This window comes from Lepus europaeus, chromosome 7 (genome assembly GCF_033115175.1).
Source record: "Lepus europaeus isolate LE1 chromosome 7, mLepTim1.pri, whole genome shotgun sequence".
In the NCBI taxonomy this organism is placed as follows: Eukaryota; Metazoa; Chordata; class Mammalia; order Lagomorpha; family Leporidae; genus Lepus; species Lepus europaeus.
This window is the reverse complement of record NC_084833.1, coordinates 55360527-55378600: the sequence shown is the minus strand read 5'-3', so window position 1 is coordinate 55378600 and position 18074 is coordinate 55360527. Positions and strand designations below refer to the sequence as shown.

The 18074-nt window shown below is 49.0% G+C and overlaps 1 protein-coding gene across 4 annotated transcripts in view; it reads right to left on the bottom strand.

Moving 5' to 3' along the window:
- Nucleotides 1-480: 480 nt before the first annotated feature.
- SBF2 (SET binding factor 2) overlaps nucleotides 481-18074 on the bottom strand; it is a 544097-nt gene continuing 526503 nt past the window's right edge. For all 4 annotated transcript variants that reach the window (XM_062196513.1, XM_062196514.1, XM_062196516.1 and 1 more), the window contains 8 exons: nucleotides 15707-15833; nucleotides 9075-9202; nucleotides 7364-7597; nucleotides 6278-6382; nucleotides 4808-5001; nucleotides 3767-3854; nucleotides 1405-1536; nucleotides 481-580 (listed from right to left, as the gene is read on the bottom strand). In XM_062196513.1, coding sequence (XP_062052497.1) covers nucleotides 482-580; nucleotides 1405-1536; nucleotides 3767-3854; nucleotides 4808-5001; nucleotides 6278-6382; nucleotides 7364-7597; nucleotides 9075-9202; nucleotides 15707-15833 — 1107 coding nt within the window. In that variant the 3' untranslated portion in view covers nucleotide 481. The remainder of the gene's footprint in view (nucleotides 581-1404; nucleotides 1537-3766; nucleotides 3855-4807; nucleotides 5002-6277; nucleotides 6383-7363; nucleotides 7598-9074; nucleotides 9203-15706; nucleotides 15834-18074) is intronic.

Sequence of the window (18074 nt, the reverse complement as noted above, 5' to 3'; positions counted from 1 at the left end):
AGCGACGCCTCTTGCAGGGACCACGGCAGCGCCCTCACTCAGCTCCAGAGAGCGGAGATCTCCAGGGTCAGCCTGGGACAGGCACCTCCAGTGCAAGCCTGTTCCGTGTAGGAGAAGATGATCTCGGAGAGTTTTGGTTTTGGCTCGTTACAAAGCTCTCCAAGGAAATGACGGCCCTGGACGTAGCTTCCACGCCCGAGGTCCCAGGCAAGCGGCAGCCCTTCTGCCCAGGGAAGGACGAGCGCTGGCTCAGGCGGCATTCTTCTGCTCCCTAACCACCGAGACCTGTTAGGATAAATCAGTGCAAGGCCCAGCAGAGGCCTGGGACTCTTGAGCAGAGCCATGGCGACAGCCACTCTGCCCGAGGGGCCCCGGGCAGGGCTGGGCCGAGCGCCTTGCCCTGGGTGACTTGCTGCCAGCTCCTCAGGGACTCTGGCGCTGTGGGAGCCTCCGCCTCTTCTGCTTGGGCTGACCATGGGCATCACGCGTCAGAGATGCAGCTCTGGATCCTGTCCATCCATTGCTGGGCACTCTGTCCGTCCTGGGCACAGAAGTTATACACACGCTTGCTGGTCTTGAGCTATAACACCAAGCGAGAGAGAACAGGGATGAAGGTCAGGGCTGCTTTATGGCTTTGGGCAAGTGGCCAATCACTCCCTGCAGCCAGCCTATGGGTCCACACTACCCTCGGCCCTCTGTGCTTCTCCTCCCACAGTCGCTGTGCTTGTGGTCACTTGTCTCGCTCCCATGTTAACAGAAGGCTACGTGGAGGAAGGCGACACTCTGGAAAAGCCTTCCTTTGCGTCTTCAGCTGGGGCCTTCTCTGATGACAGAGGTCAGGAGTGGCTGAGGCTCTGGCCTCTCCCACGCACTGCACCAAAGCAACAAAGGGGAGGAAGTGCTTGTGCCAGGGGAGCCCGGAGACTCACTCACACCGGGGAGCTGGTTCTTCAGTGAGGGCCACACGGAGAGCCCAGAGTGAGAGGGATGGCCTCGTGGCCTGAGCAGGGCCCTGTAACATGACTTTGCTCTTTATGAGGTCCTGCTTGAGCTCAGGGACTAGAAAAGCCTCTTCCCATCACTAGGCCCGCACACTGCTCTGCTGGGGGCTGCTGAAGACTCAGGGCAGCATGGAGGCCCCTGTGGGGCGGGAAGGTGCCTCCGTTCTTGAACCTACGTGGTCACCGAAATAACATTGACCCAAGAGCTCATCCGCGTCTGTAACTTTCTGAGATGGCCGAGCGCTTTCAGGGCTGAGGAGCAAGACTGCAGCTGGCTGACAGCGTGGGGTCTGTGGCCCACCTGCCTGACGCCTGCACCACTGACTCTGAGGGCCCCGTGCTTCCTGGAGGCGGAAGCACTTACGTGCCAGCAGAACCGGGAATAGAGATCGGATCAACTTACATCAAAGAAAGCCTTGTCACTCGTGTGCTTTGGGGCTCCCATGCTGGGACAAGCAGGCATGACCACTTCCACTTCAGCCAGATCGATGTGACCCCTACAGCTTGTGTCCTCACAGGAGTCATAGTATCGCAGCTGCAGAGGAGGGCATGGGGAGGAAACACACAGACAGGGGAGAGGTGTGAGTCCTCACACTGCTGCGTGCTCCCCCTGCATGTTGCCTATATGCTAAACTGTGCCTGGAAAAACACACAAGAAATTGGCAATACTGGTTGCCTTTAGGAAGAGAACTAGGTAATGGGGGAAAGGAGTTGGGAAAAGTATCAGGTGCTTTTTCCAGTTTGGATAAATAAATACACATTAAAATAAGTCTAATGACTGTAAACATGTGTAATGTATAAAAAGGAGTTAATGTTTAGCATATATAGAAAATTTCTAAAAATGGAAAAGAAAACAATAAAAAACCAAGTGAAAACATGGTCAAAGGATCACCACAGGCCAACTACAGAATACAAACGACCTATATACATTTGAGGAGATGACCAACCTCAGTGATCACAGAAAAGCACATGAAACCAATGAGATTTCACTTCCATTCAGATGGAGAACTATTAAAAATGGCTGATGGTTCCAGGAAGGCTTCAGGGATGCCCAAAGACTGCTGGTGGGACATGATTTGTTAGACCGTTCTCAGAGGACAACTCGCACTCTGGGCTAGACCGCAGAGTACCCGCGCCTCCTGAAGGAAGCCGCCCGGGGAAGCACGCCCGCTCACAAAGGCGTGCGCCCAGGGTCTCCTCTGTGTCTGCTTCCCTCAGCTCAGTACTGGGGAAGGCCAGGTTTGTCTCTAGGGGCAACACTGAGTTCAGCCACAGAACGTGGGTCAAAGGGAATAGTATCCAGCTGTTGAAGCGAACAGGGACGATCTCTCTATGAACAGGTAATGCTACGACTTTAAAAAGCAAGCTGCCACACAGCGTGTAGATAGGAGATGATTTCTGAAGAACATCTGACTGCACAGAATTTTAGACTTTGATGAAATGTTTGATTTCGGTATAATAAACACATTACTTTTGAAATAAGAAAAAAATTAAAAAAGTTTAGTTAGACGCTGGTGCAAAGCCTCGCTGGGTCCCGTCTGCAGCGCGCCTGACTTCCCCGTCTCCTCCAAGGCTCGGCCAAGTGGGGCCAAGTGGAAAAGCTGCACTTTCCGTGTTAAAGCGTCTACAAGGGTAGGAACGCAGTATAATGGGGACGGCTGTAAATGCAGAGCAGTCGGCCGTCGGCCGGGTCGTATCTAGGGGCTGATGGCACTCTGCTGCACAGTGCGCGCTCTGTGCTCTCAGAGGCATCGCTACTGGACAGTGAGCCCGCTGAGAGGCCCTCCGCTCGTCCATTTGAGAGTAACTTCCCTGCGTTCTTGCATAGATTCTCTGTGACCTCTATGAAGCTCTACAGCCCAGGAAAAGGTGGCTGCCTGTATAGTCTTTCCCTGGACAGGGTCTTCTGCTGTGGGTCCTGCTGGGGCAGCACACACGGTCCCGGTTCCAGTCTTTTCCACAGGCTGCGCTTGGCAGTGAATGCGTGGAGAGCCAGAACGTGTAGCCCTCGGGCTGCCTGCTCAGTTCCTGGGCACAGTGAAGGCGCTAGAGGCCACATGATGCCCCCTGGTGCAGACAGGCGGGGGTCTGGGTAGGAACCAAGCTCCCCTGAGATCACTGGAACAAGGAGCATGATGCTAAGGAGAGTGGCGGCTGCTGTCGCAGGAGCTAAGCAGCTAACTGTGGGCACAAGATTTCCTGACACGATCAGCAAGGTCCAGTCTGGACTGCCCACTGCAAAGCCTAGGTTTGCACAGGCCCATCCTCTTCTGCCTGCTTTGGGGCTCGTCTGAGAGGTGGCAGTACCCTCCTTGGCAGGCACACACAGGTGGTAGGCAGTAGCTCTGGGTGACAGAGTGCCCTCTATCCTGAATGGAGGCTTTGTGTGGCAAAGCCTAGGGGAGCCTGTCTTCACAGCCCTGGGCCTGCGTGTGCATGGGGAATGCCTGCACAGCCTGAAAACCAATGCTCCCTGCCCTGGGCTTGAAAACAGGCAAAAGGAGACAGACGAACATCATTAGGAAGAGTTCTATTGCTCCGAATGCTCTGGGCTCCGCTGTCATGGCCTCTGCCTCTGTGTGTCACAGAGGCTGCTCTGGAACATCCCCCAGAAGGCTGCTGCCCTTGCCCAGGGGCATCCGGGAACCTGGCGGAGCCCCAGGCCACATAGGAGAGGCCCTCAGAATGCGTGTGTCTGTTGAGAGCCATACAACAGGGACTGGCACTACCTCGAGAGCAGCTTCTTTGGACTTTAACGGTATTACCTGATGTTTCGTTACATCCAAAACAAACCAGCGGGGCTTCCATCCTTTCAGCAAAGCCCCTCTCTTGTAAAGCGTTCCCTCAAAGGACCTGGAAGAAACGACACAGCAGTTACCTTGGATTCTTCCAGCTAGACACTGCTGTAAAGGGAACATCTGTTTGTCCAGTCTGTCTTTCTCTGTGATGGGCTCCCTGTCCTCTCCCCAACCCCACCAACAGCCAGAGTATTCCCTAGAATTTTTGTAGCATTTTGGGGAAATAATGCCTTTTTCTGCAGGGATTGCTAGATCCTGTAAGGTCTGGAACTACCAGTAGCCATTTAAATTCATCTACTTGAAAGGCAGAGGGAGAGAGAAAGAGGTATCTTCCATCTGCTGGTTCATTCCCCAAGTGCTGACAACAGCCAGAACTGGGCCAAACTGAAGCCAGGAGCCAGGAACTCCACCCAGCTCTCCCCATGGGTGGCAGGGGCCCAAGCACTTGGGCCATTTTCTGCTGCCTCCCAGGTGAATCACCAGGAAGGGAGATCCAAAGTGGAACAGCTGGGACTTGAACCAGACACCTGAGATACAGGATGCTATGTCCTGCAGTGGCTCAACCTGCTGTGCCACAGTGCATGTCCCTCAGTGGGCCATTTCTTGTGCTATATTGTGTTTGATGTAACACAGAGGGAAACAGAGCTTGGAAAGAGCCTGAAAGCAGCGAGCTTGGCTGGCCCAGTCTATGTGTGTCAATTCCTCTGCTTCAGCTCGCATGAGCTGGTTTTGTGCTCCTGGCCACTGCAAAACTGCTGACTAACGTGTAGTTCCTCGGAATCTCTGGCAGACATGAGATAATCAGGACTCAACCACAAATAACTATAACTTCTTGGTATTATTTTTAGTTGTAATTTTGGTTTCTCCTTTTCAAAGAACAATGTAAAGCCTTAAAAAAATAAAAAAAGAAATTGAGGCAAAGATATTTCAAGTTACAGAGGGCTGTCCTGCTGAGCCCCAGTCATTGCGGGCCTGTGGGTGGCCCTGGGCAGCGTGGGGGCACGTTACCTGTTCTCATCAGCCCGAGACGTGTACTGGCTGTAGAGCGTGGCTGCTCTCCGCTCCACTCCGTTGGAGGGGGCGAGGCTGGCGCTCTGCTCCTCCCCAACGCTGCTGTCTGCCAGCTGCAGCAGAGACCTCTTGTGATAGGAAGGGAGGTTGGCAGACATGATTCCTGGGGACCCCGAGGGGTGTCTCTGGGGCTGAAAACGACAAGGACCAGGAGAGCTTTACGGAGACTGTAGGCAGCTGACCGATGATTTCACTGTAGAACTTAATCTCGGGGAAAAGACTAAAGAACAGATACATGTCCTGCAGTTGCGAAAACCTGGACACCTGAATGTCCTCCAGCAGGGGACTGGCTAAAAAAATTACGGTGTTTCCACACAGAGGGATTCCAGGAGTCATCAAAACACTGGTGCTGACCTTCGCACAGCGACAGGTGGAGGGGAGAGCGCGCTGGCACCGAGCAGGAGAGCAGGCATAAGCAGCCTGTCTACAGAGCTCTCCTGCCTGTGGGTTGACAACAGTGACACAAGTTTCGTGGCACAGAGGATGTTTCTAGATTATAATCTGTGGGTGACTTTAATCTTTTTAGTAACTTCTTGTTTATTATCCTATTCAAAAATATATCCTACTTCCATAATCAGAAAAAACTCCAAAAGTGATTGTCCTTCCTGAGGGAAGAACGCCTTCCGGTGCCCCCGCCCATGCCTGTGGGTGACAGCTCCTGAAGTGCCAGGTGAGGCATGAGACAGCCCAGGAGGGCCCTCGTGTGGTCCACCCCGCTCTTCCTGCCTGCGCTGTGACACCTGACTCTGCCGACCTCCCCGTCTTCCTGAACGCTCTGTGAAGTTTCCCTCTGTTGCATATGAAGCCAGTAAGACGTGGGTTTGAATGGTGACTGTGCCCTCAGTGCTGGGCCCCTCGCGTGTGACACGGCCAGCACTCCCTCCTATGGGTTAGATGGGGTGCGACGTGTGGCTAGTTTCAAGCATGGTCCTGTGCACATATTATATGCTAGAGAAATGTTTCAGAAATTGGGAATTGGAAATGGGATTAGAGATGCAAAAAGAGTATTTGCTTTAAAAATATTCTTATGATAAATGTTTCTTTCAAACAGAAAATGGAGTGTGAACAACAGAAAGTGGCATGTTTTATTGTCTTAACTACTTCTATTTTCTTTCTTTGCTTATTTCTCGGGAGCAAACATGGTCTTGGCCTTCCCCTCCTCCCTATTGTGGTAGAAGATCAGCTGAAACCACAGAGGCGCTGAGATAGGAAAGAACCCAGCAATTTCCTCTGGATTCGGGGTCTGAAACACAAGTATTATGTCACTGTGGTAAAATGAGACAGGCAGGAAATATTCAGTCATCTGGAACCTTCTGCCCAAGACCCCAGGGCATGACCCCTCCTGTCGAAGGCCCTCGCACCCTCACAAAGTTCAGCAGTGGCTCTGCAGGGGATTCACCAACTCACACGGTCTGCTCTTGGCTCTTCTTTAAGGTCCATGGCTACCTTCTCCCACAGCTGCTGCCACTTCTCCGGAGTTTGGTTCAATTTATGCTCTAACTTTTCAATTTCCTGTGAAGAAATGAAAAAGTTTCCCAATGGGCCAATATTTCATAGAGGTCAGGGTGTGGCCCAGAGCCATCTCCTTTGCTCTGCACCCACGGCCAGAGGGCAGCTGAAGAACGTGGAAGACAAGGACCTCCGAGGTCACCCACGCCAGGAAGAGTGTGGGAGCTCTAGGTGGTGTGTTGTGCTGTGGCCAAGATGACTGCACAGCACCTACAATTAGGCCTGTTTGTGCAAAGTGGCTTAAACAGTAAGCGATGAGATCTGTATCCTAAACACCTTTACTCTTGGGCAACCCAGGGGAAATCTCATGGCCAAAGCAAAAGGTCAAGCACTGGGCCTGCAGCCCAACCCCAACAGCTGTAGCAGAAGACAACCATGCCCCTGCAGAGGAACCCCTCAGCTCTGATGACTCAAACCAGACATGGAAAGAGCAAAGCAAAAAAGGTCCAAGGAGATGGCTTCCCTTCTGTCGGAGCAGCTGCTTCCGTGGCAGAGTGGTCATGCTCTTCCTGGCCGGAAAACCAGAGGGAGGAGACTCCCCAGACCCATTGGCCCCAGTCAGATAGAACCTTTCCTCGGGGTGGCACTGGCAGCATGGCGTTGCTCCAGAATGTTCCTTGCAGAAGACGGCTGGCAATATTCCCATCAGGCCATCAGCTACCCACACTTCTGAGCAGAGGAAGTAAAGCACCCACAGAAGCCATAGCCCAGGCCTGATTCAGCCTGCTTGCGCAGCTAAAACAACTGGGAAGCTGCCGGAAGGAGTAAATTGCTCCATTTGCCCAACTGCTTCCCTGTAATGCTGGACACTGTTTTTGGACTCTCTTCTGGTAGGTAAGCCTGGTCTGCCCTGTTCAATCTCCGGGAGGGCTGTGTGAGCCCAGAGGGAGGACAGCCATGTGCAGAGGTGTGTAAGCCAGTCTCAGGTTAGCCTGCTTCGGAGGCCTCAGGCTCCCGGAGTGTGCCCGCACGTGGGTGACTTACACTGAAAAGGCTGGTGAGAGCATCGGGCTGGGCGCAGCGGATGTCGTCATAGCATGGCCACACTGTTCTCCTCTGGCTCTGGGGGCCAGCTCCTCCAGGCAGGTCGGGGTCCTCAGAGGGGCAGTGTTTGGAGGTCAGCATCACCCAGTCGTACGAAGGCCCTGTGGACAGGGTCTCCTCTATGTAGTAATCCCACTTTTTGAGGCTGGAGACATTCACACTGGGCTTCAGGGCCTGTTTAAAGAGAACTCTGAAATACTTCATAGTTTCATTTTGACCCCAAAGTTCCCCAAGCCTGCTGAAAGGTCAGCTGCTAACGCTTGCAGGGCCAAGGGCGAGGATATGGCTAGAAGTTCAAATGCAATCTGTCTAAATATTTACAAATCATACATTACAATACACTACTAAATAAAACATGGTCCATCTTCCCATTGTGACAACTATGACCTCCTAATGACCTGGAAGGCCAGGTTCAACTAGAGAATTCTTGGATTCCTCAGATTTCTACACTGGAAGTGGTGGCACTGGGTGGGGGGTTGGCCACAGCTCCTAGTCCTTGGCCTAACCTCCTCCTCCCATCTCAGCTCCACCCTATACTCTGAGGGCCTTGCATGAGTGTTTGTGTATATCTCAGCCCACAAAGCCAAATTCCGTCCACCCCTTGCCACACAACTACTTCTCTGGGCCTGGGGGGACTTGACTTAGATTAGGAGGTGGATACGAGGAGACATGCTGATGGCCGTCCTGGAGGTGCCCAAAGCACGGCTGAAGTGAGGAAGTGTATCTAAGCCTGCACCCTTGTTTCTGGTACTACTCATCTCATTAGTGGGTACAGGTGGAGGAAACCCAGACTGTGGTCTGAATGCAGGAGGCCTAGGACAGGAGCCTCTCTACCCCTAAGTAAGGGTAGCTCCACTTATCAAACCCGCCTGATCCAGCCCAGAGCCAACGGCAGAGCTGTGCACAGCACAGCATGCTTGCCGCTGGGAGATGTCATACTTCTTGGGCTGGGCTCCAAACATCCCTGCTTCCAACAGAGGCCCTTCCAGTGCCCTGGTACGAAGGGACTGCAGGAAATCTTTTCTAAAGTGTTTTATGTCTCACTTTAGAGCACCTGTTGAGATTTCAAGTTTGTACTTTCTTCCTGAGAAAGCTGCCTTGTTTTGATTTTCTTGAATTTGTCCTTTCTAGGTTTTGTGAGGCCAGCTCCTGAGTTTTATGGCAAGAATCTGGTCAACAGCCTCTATCACAACTCAAACCCACAGTGTCTCAAACTTTTAAACAGTTTTTGGTATAAAAACTACTCAAGGGGCCAGCAACTGTGGCACAGCAGGTTAAAGCCCCAGCCTGCAGTGCTGCCATCCCATATGGGCCGGTTCAAGTCCCAGCTGCTCCACTTTTGATCCAGCTCCCTGCTAATGCACCTGGGAAAGCAGCAGAGGACAGCCCAAGTGCTTGGTCCCCTGTACCCACATGGGAGACCTGGAAGGAGCTCCTGGTTCCTGGCTTTCAATCGGCTCAGCTCTGGCTGTTACGGCCATTTGGGGAGTGAACCAGTGAATTAAAGACCTCTCTCTCTTTTTAACTCTGTCTTTCAAATAAAATGATTCATAAAAAAACCTATTCAAATGTTAACAAAAGCTTATAAAACTAAGAAAAAATTTAACAAAATATATTCAGAAAATGAAGCACAAATGATTTCTTATTCCACCTCAATTTCCACTGGTGAATATAAATAATTGAAGAAAATGGGGCTCCTCTTGTGCATTCTGTCAATGCATTCCCAAATACACACTCCTTTTTTGGCATGTTTGTCTCCTTTATCATCAAATAAGGTTCCTGTAAATTAAAAGAGATCCAACAAAGTGGAAGTTAGATAAATTAACATTTTGACTAAAATCATGAGACATGTGGCAGATGAAAACGTGAAACATTTCTTAAGGCTCTAAAGATGGTCACCCAGGCACAAAACCCTTAGCACAGTGCAGCTTCAGGGAGACAGCTCCTCCGGAAGGAAGCACCTGGCCAGGAGCTCCCGGGCAGCCCGCGGTGCATGGTGATGGACGGTGGTGTTCCTCCAGCGCACAGCCTGCATCACATAGCGCAGGGTGCGCACTTGTGTACACTTTTTTGCAAGAGAAATTATAAGCACTTAAGGGATGATGCGATTAACTCAATTAAAATTTTTTTTTGTTGTTTCTTTTTAAAGTTTTTGGCTGTTAGGAAGCCATTTAAAGTGTTTTTTTGTTTGGCAGATTATAGCATGGTCACAGAGACCCTGGGTGACAGAAGGGTGGGGTCTGTATGCATGGCTGATTTAGAAATCCAAGCAGAACAAAGGGGGCGTGTCGGGGATATTCTGACATTGCCTGTGTCACTTGGTTTTCAATAGGGAGGAAGATGTGTCAGGGCAAGGCAGAAGGGATTTCTCTAGAAGGCCAGGAAGGGTGCTGTCTTGTTTGAATGTCTTGTTTGACGGAGTCAAAAATCACCACACACTGTACCAGTTTGTCAGGAAGGGGTGCCTCCAGCCCGAGGTGGGAGTAGATCCTGTAACATGCGCAGCCTTGAAGAGGAAGTAAAGTTTTCTCCCCACCTTTTAACAGCAAAGCCCAAAGCAGTGGTTCTCAACCTTGGTCACGCATTAGAAAGACCAAAGGTTTAAAAGACAAAAACCAATAACCAGGTCTTGCCTCAGACCTACTAAGTCAGAATCTCTGGGGGATGGGTCCAGATGGTTGTCATTTTCAAATTTTCCAGGTGACTGCAATGTCCCAACTTGAGACTGCTCTAAGGATTGGAAAGAATTTTTTTTTTTTAATTTACTTATTTGTGGAGCTGGTACTGTGGCCTAGTAGGCTAAGCTTCTGCCGCCAGTGCTGGCATCCCATATGGGCACAGGCTGCTCTTCTTCCAATCCAGCTCTCTGCTTATGGCCTGGGAAAGCAGTGGAAGATGGTCCAAGTGCTTGGGCCCCTGCACCCCCGAGGGAGATCCAGAAGACGCTCCTGGCTCCTGGCTTTGGATCGGCTCAGCTTCGGCCATTGGAGCCATTTGGGGAGTGAATCGGCAGAGGGAAGACCTTTCTCTTTGTCTTTCCCTCTTTCTGTCTGCAACTCTACCTCTCAAATAAATAAAATCTTTAAGAAAATAAATATTTATTTGAAAGGCAGAGTGAAAGAGAAAAAGGGAGAGAGATCTCCCATCTTCTGGTTCGCTTTCTAAATGCTTGCAAAAGCTAGGGTTGGGCCAGGCCCAAGTCAGGCGCCTAGAACTCCATCTGAATCACCACGTGGGTGACAGGGACTCAGACACTGAGCTTTCATCTGCGGCCTCCCAGGATGCACTGGAGCAGCCAAGGCTTGGGCTGGCCTCTGATACGGGATGTGGGCATCGCTGCTGATGGCCACCTCGGCTGCCGCACCACAGGGCCAGCCTCTCGAGTGGATTTTTAGTCACCTCACCTGTGGCTCCACTTGGGACCTTGAGGCATAGATTACACTGATGGGCTGTGTGGAAGTCATCCCCAGCTGGGAGGAGCTCTGGGCACCTTTGGGAAGGAAGAGTGTAAGCTCAAACCCAGAGAGAGAAATCTTTAAAAAGTTCATGGAAAATGCATATTATGGACAAGCTGTGCATGGACTTCAATTTTTTGGTACCAAGATAAAGTTATCTTTTAATTCCACTTGTCCACGAACTTTCTGAAGTCCTCACATATTTCGCCCTCTATTCCTTAAGGCACCCTCCCTTCCACACAGCCATGGTAACATTTGGCAATTGGAACCAAGTCCAGTGGACTTTTTCTTTTTTAGGATTTTATTTATTTATTTGAGAGGCAGAATCACAGACAGAGAGAGGGAGAAACAGAGAGAAGAGAAAGGTCTTCCTTTTTCTGGTTCACTCCCCAAAAAGCTGAAATGGAGCTGAGCTGGTCTGAAGCCAGGAGCTTCTTTTGGCTCTCCCACACGGGTGCAGAGGCCCAGGCAGTGGAGCCATCTTCTCTGCTTTCCCAGGCCACAGCAGAGCTGGATCAGAAGAGGAGCAGCTGGGACAAGAACCAGTACCCATATGGCATGCTGGCGCTGCAGGCAGAGGCTTAGCCTACTATGCTACAGCGCCAGCCCCACCAATGGACTTTTCTTACAACGTCCATATGGCTGGCTTAGAGAAACAGGTACACATATAGGGAACACCTTCAAAAGCTCAAAGCAGGGACCAGTACTGTGGCATAGCAGGTTAAGTTACTGCTTGGGACACCAGCATACCTTATGGGAGTACCGGTTCAAGTCCTGGCTATTCTGCTTTCAACACGGCTTCCGGCTAATGTGCCTGCAAAGGCAGCAGAGGATGGACCAAGTATTTGGGCCCTTGCCACCTGCATGGCAGACCAGGACGGAGTTCTTGAGCCTGGATTTGACCTGGCCCAGCCCAGGCTGTTGTGGCCATTTTGATGTGTCTGTCTCTCTCTCTCCCTTTCAAATAATTTTTTTTTTTTTTTTTACAAAAAAGAGTTCAAATCATCAGATAGCTGGTGCCAAATCCTATCAAATGTCCACTCTGTGACCCAGCATGTAGTAATCAGCAAATTAATCTTCCAGGGCATGACTGATGAATTCCAACAGCAGTGGTTGACATTCCTCACTCTTCACATTGTAGATCTTGGCAGGTAGAGGGTAGTTATCATAGCTGTTCCGAAATGCTGCTTCCCTGTGCAGGCCTGGTGACTAGTGTGTCCATTCAAACAGGATCGGACCTCAAGGAGAAAACCCAGGCTGGACTAGGGACACAAAACCAGGCTCCTCTGATGCTCATCAGGAGGGTGGCTGTTGGATAGCCCTATGTCCAGAGAGGGGTTGGACAAATGATGTCTAAGGAGACTCAGCAAACTCAGCAATGACATTTTAAGATCTGAAGTGCCTATTCATGTGTTTAAAGAGAAAACATATCTAGGACACAGGATGGAAATAATTACATTTTCAAATAACCACATAATTGTTCAATATATACCAAAACCATATCATTTTAATCCATATCATCTTATTTAATCATTTCAGCAGCCCCATGTGATAGGGCAAATATCCTTGTTCAGTTTTTCAGATGAGGAAACAGGTTCAGAGTGAGGAAGTGATTTGCCCAAAGGTACACACATGATCTCTCAGTGCAGTGCTCTCCCTGCCCGAGCAGGGGTGGTTCTCAGCCTCGGCAGAACGATACGACAGTACCTTTGCTACCAGACTGCATCCCCAGCCATAAAAGCTGCTGACGCCTCAGCCACACCATCACAGATGGAGACTTTGGTAGTGGGGTTGTTGCCTGGATGCTGAGAATTTTTTTTTCTTTTTCTTTTTTTTTTTTGACAGGCAGAGTGGACAGTGAGAGAGAGAGACAGAGAGAAAGGTCTTTCTTTGCTGTTGGTTCACCCTCCAATGGCTGTCGCGGCTGGTGTGCTGTGGCTGGCGCACTGCGCTGATCCGAAGGCAGGAGCCAGGTGCTTCTCCTGGTCTCCCATGGGGTGCAGGGCCCAAGCACTTGGGCCATCCTCCACTGCACTCCTGGGCCATGGCAGAGAGCTCGCCTGGAAGAGGGGCAACCAGGACAGAATTCGGAGCCCTGACCGGGACTAGAACCTGGTGTGTCGGTACTGCAAGGCGGAGGATTAGCCTAGTGAGCCACCGTGCCGGCCTTGGATGTTGAGAATTTTAAAAGCTCCCCAGTGGCCGGCACCGTGGCTTAACAGGCTAATCCTCCGCCTTGCGGCACCGGCACACCGGGTTCTATTCCCAGTCAGGGCGCCGGATTCTATCCCGGTTGCCCCTCTTCCAGGCGAGCTCTCTTCTATGGCCCGGGAAGCAGTGGAGGATGGCCCAAGTGCTTGGGCCCTGCACCCCATGGGAGACCAGGAGAAGCACCTGGCTCCTGCCTTCGGATTGGCATGATGCGCCGGCCGCAGCGGCCATTGGAGGGTGAACCAACGGCAAAAGGAAGACCTTTCTCTCTGTCTCTCACTATCCACTCTGCCTGTCAAAAAAAAAAAAAAAAAAAAAAAAAAAAAAAAAAAAAAAAAAAAGCTCCCCAGGTAATTCTAACATTCAGTCAAAAAGAAAAAAAAGCTCCCCAGGTAATTCTAACATTCAGTCAAAAAGTGCCAGACCTCACTGCTTCTCTAATGGAGAACCATCACCTGATAGAGCAAAAGCCTTGGTAGTTGGCCACATCTGTGTGTTGCTAAGAATTTGCTGATCAGTTTAATTTATTAAAACAAACTGTTCTACTAAAAATCAAAATCAAACAAAGCACTACTCTAGGGAAATAAAACACCTCACAGCGATATCTGCAATATGCTGTTCCTTTCGGTGGTAAGGCTCAGTGACAATGGTGACCCCTCAGTCACACAGGTCAGGTCAGGCTGCTCAAACCCACCCTGAGGCAGCTGTACTTGTTCCTTCCCCACAGTGCAGTGCTTTAGAAATTAAGGTTTCTGATTGTGATGTGGGGAATGACAATTCTATGAGTCAACAAAGGCCTGGAAGTATAAACAGGATGGGAAAAGGTCCTGCCAGTGCTGTCTCCTTTTCCAAAAGAATGAGATCTCCTGTTAGACAATTTCAACAGCATGTCCTGGAGAGCAGCATTTCCTGACTTTAGATTTCAGACTGAGAACATCGGTGAGTATTTTCTTGACACTAAAAGGGTCCTCTTTATGATTCCGTGCATACAACACACTGAACACAGCTGATTTTTTTGTCTTTTTGGCAATAAGAGCCATGTGTATTTGCCTCCTGCCCCTCACCCCAAAAAGCAAAAGTTAAACAGTGTAAAATCCTCTTAGGAAATGTTCTGTAGCAGCTGATGGATTTTCAGAATCTATTCTTTCCAACTAAATCACGATAGTGATGTCTAAAATTCAAGTGCTTACTATGTGCCAGCAACTTTACAACTCTTCCTTCACGTGATCAACATGGCCCTGAGGAGTGGGCACTTTATCATCATTATAAAGATGAGGAGGCCAGCACCATGGCTCACTAGGCTAATCCTCTGCCTGTGGCACCGGCACACCGGGTTCTAGTCCCAGTCGGGGCGCTGGATTCTGTCCCGGTTGCCCCTCTTCCTGGCCAGCTCTCTGCTGTAGCCCGGGAGTGCAGTGGAGGATGGCCCAAGTGCTTGGGCCCTGCACCCCATGGGAGACCAGGAAAAGCACCTGGCTCCTGCCTTTGGATCAGCGAGATGTGCTGGCCACAGCGGCCATTGGAGGGTGAACCAACGGCAAAAGGAAGACCTTTCTCTCTGTCTCTCTCTCTCTCACTATCTACTCTGCTTGTCCCCCCCCCCCCAAAAAAAAATAAAAATAAAAAATAAAAAATAAATAAATAAATAAAGATGAGGAAACAGGCTCAGACAAGCATCCACTCTCCCCAAGAATCCAGCTGGGAGTGCTGGAACTTCACCTTGGTCGGCATGCTCCAGGGCTAGTCAAACCTTCGAGGGAGGGCACCTTTCTTACCAGAGTGTACCAGAGATGGAAAAAACCAATTCAAACATTTCTCTCAAAATGGTGGTATCACTCTGCAGTGTTAAGAAAGTAAACAGATTTAACTATTATTTTTAAAAAACATTTTATTTATTTGAAAAGCAAAGTGACAGGGAGAAACAGAGACAGAAAGAGACCTTCCATCCACTGGTTCAACCCCCAGAAGGGCTCAATGACTTCTGATATGGGATATTGGTGTTACAAGTAGCAGCTTAACCCACTGTGCCACAATGCTGCTCTCCCCTGTCCCTGATTTAACTTTACAAAGATGTTTCAGAAATGACCTTTGCCATTCACAAGAGCTAACATAACATTTAATCCCAGAACATGGGCAGTTCTTCACATTCATTCTACACTCATGCTTTGAAGTAAGATCACAACTCTGAGCTTGTCATATTTGGGGTAATTACATCACCAGATTCATCATTAAAAACATGCAAAACTGGGCTGGAATTGTGGCTAATGGGTTAGGCTTCCATTTGCAATGCTAGAATTCCATGTGGGTGCTGATTCAAGTTCTGGCTGCTCCACTTCTGATCCAGCTGCCTGCTAATGCACTTGGGAGAGCAGCAGAAAATGTTGTAAGTCCTTGGGCTCCTGTACCCATGTGGGAAACCCAGATGAAGTTCCTGGCTCTTGACTTTGGCCTGACTGAGCCCTGGCTGTTGCAACCATTTGGGGAGTGAATCAGAGGATGGAAGACCTCTCTACATCTCCCTCTATGTAACTTTGCCTTTCAAATAAATAAAATAAACTTTTAAATAAAACATGCAAAACTAACAAACAAGATGGAACAAGGACATACAAAAACTTACCGTGCTCTAACCTTTCATAGTCTGAGTCCAGAAGAAATGTTTTAAAACGATTAGAAACATAGTGGAAGGCCAGGAACTTTAAATAATAGAGATTGAATTCAAACTCTGTTGGATATTGATTGTGAACCTGAAACACATAAGTTAAAGAAAAGATGAAGAAGCAAACAGAACAAAACATGGATGTCATGCCACTGAATGCTGACCTGAAATATGCAGGAGACCAGTGGATCATTCATTCAACAAATACTTGTATCCCTATTGTGTGTGGAGATGGGAAGGGAACCAGCTCTCTTCAGCACCACTATGTGCACACACCACACTAGGGAGGTTTATAAAGTAATCTTATGTAATCTTTGTAACATTGCAATACACACATTATTAGTCCCACTTTACATCTGAGGAAGTTTAGGATCAGAAAAATTATTTATACAATATCATTCAGAAGTAACAAGTGACCCCACATTTGAACTGTGGCTTGTTAGCTCCAAGGTCTGTGCTCTACTCACTGCATCATACAGTGCTAGGCACTTGACATGTAAATTAATGTAAGTTATGGTTCTTGCCTTCTAGGCATTTGTGGTGTAATACAGTGAAATATGATAAGAAAAACCATACTTAAGAAGAGGTGGTGGCTTAAAGGGACAGCAAGAGATGTTTTCTGGACAAAAGAAATGTAAATTTGTCTGAAGGCTATCCAGAGGGAGGCAACAGAGAGAGAGAGAACATATTCAAGAGAAAGATTAAGGCTCCAGAAAAGCCAGAATGAATGAGGCTAGGAGAAGAACCTTAGAAATCAGGAGGGATGGGAGGGATGGGAGGGGTGGGAGGGTGCACAAAGATATGTTCTAGTGCGAAGGGAACTAGAAGGTTATACCTTTTAACCTGAATTTCTCACCAGTAAATTAGACAGTGAGGTCACTGGACATAGGAGTAAGGATGAGAAGTTGATACAGGAGGGAGAGGACAGGGCAAAGCTTGGAACAGTGACTGAGCTATAGCACGCGTTACACAATCTGGATGCAGCTCTGCGGAGCCATCTTGTACAGGCGGGAGGTAGGCCCATGCCCTTGTGACACCCCCCGTCCGCCAGCAATCTCACCTCTATTGCTCAATCTCTCATGACCAGCTACAGAATTTTGTTTGGATGAGATAAGTTCCAATCATAATGGCACTTGCTTAAAAGCTGTTTCAAATGAACACTACAGGCAGGCTGTCTACAAGTCAGCTTTCTTCCTCATGTTTAATTTGGCAATGTGTACTCACAGTTGGTCAGCTGAAGAAAGCAGGCATGTGTGTAATAGGCTGATTGTCCAATGGGCCAATGGGAATTCAAAGTTATCATCTGGATATTATTTATCAAAATTTAGAGACACAGTGTTCTGTGATAATGAAAGCATTTTATCCCTGGCTTTTTAACTGAACTAAAATTTTAGCTTATAAATACTAAAAAATGAAACAGATTTTAGGAAGATGTACTAGAGGAGTCTGATTCTTATGCAGTGGGCCTGCACCCTGGGAAGGTGCTTCCTGAGGTGGTCTACACAGCTAGGCAGCGTGCCGTTCTCCAGCCGTGAGCACTGGTATTAAGCATGAACCTTCTCATCAGTAGAGGGAGTAGACACCATGGCTTTCCTGTGGTTATAGTCCATAAACAACTAATTATAAAGGCGAAGCATATCTGAAGCATTTACAGTTATAATAAAGCCTGTCAATCTGACACATATTTAAGAAGCAACATTATTATTTTACAGCACTATAACTGGGCGTAAAAATAAGCTGATCTTAGTAGTTGTTATAATTAGTAATACCTTCTTCCATAACTGAAAATGAAAATTTAAAAAATACCTTTCCCTTCCTTGCTCTGCTAATTGTCTATGTGTTTGTCTCAATTGTCTGCCATGTCCCCTAATGCAGCAATTCTCAAACACTTGCCCCTACTGATACTTCTGCAAACCAGAAGGTGGCCCTGGGTGGCCCTAATAGCCTGGTTCTCTGGTGTTCCTGGCCCTTATCTTAAGCATTGCACAGTCCTCAAGTTTTCCCCTCAACCTGTCCCTTAATATTCTTAGACTTTCTAAGTCCAAGCGCCTGGATTGGAATCAACAGCACCATGCCATGGAGCCAGCGTGCACACAATGGAGAGGGGAGACTCAGATTGTAGGTGGGCGACAGAAGGGCACAGGCCAGCTGAGCACACACTGGGCTCCCTACCATCGACAGTCTTGGGAGGAAAGATCAGCAATGTGCTAGGTTAGGTGGGCTCCACGGACAATCAGAATAAACATTCCGTAGTCCCAGGCAAGCCTGGTTCACTGTTACCAGGGGAGGGACTGTTCAGGTTTTTTTCTATTGGCCTAATCCATGACAA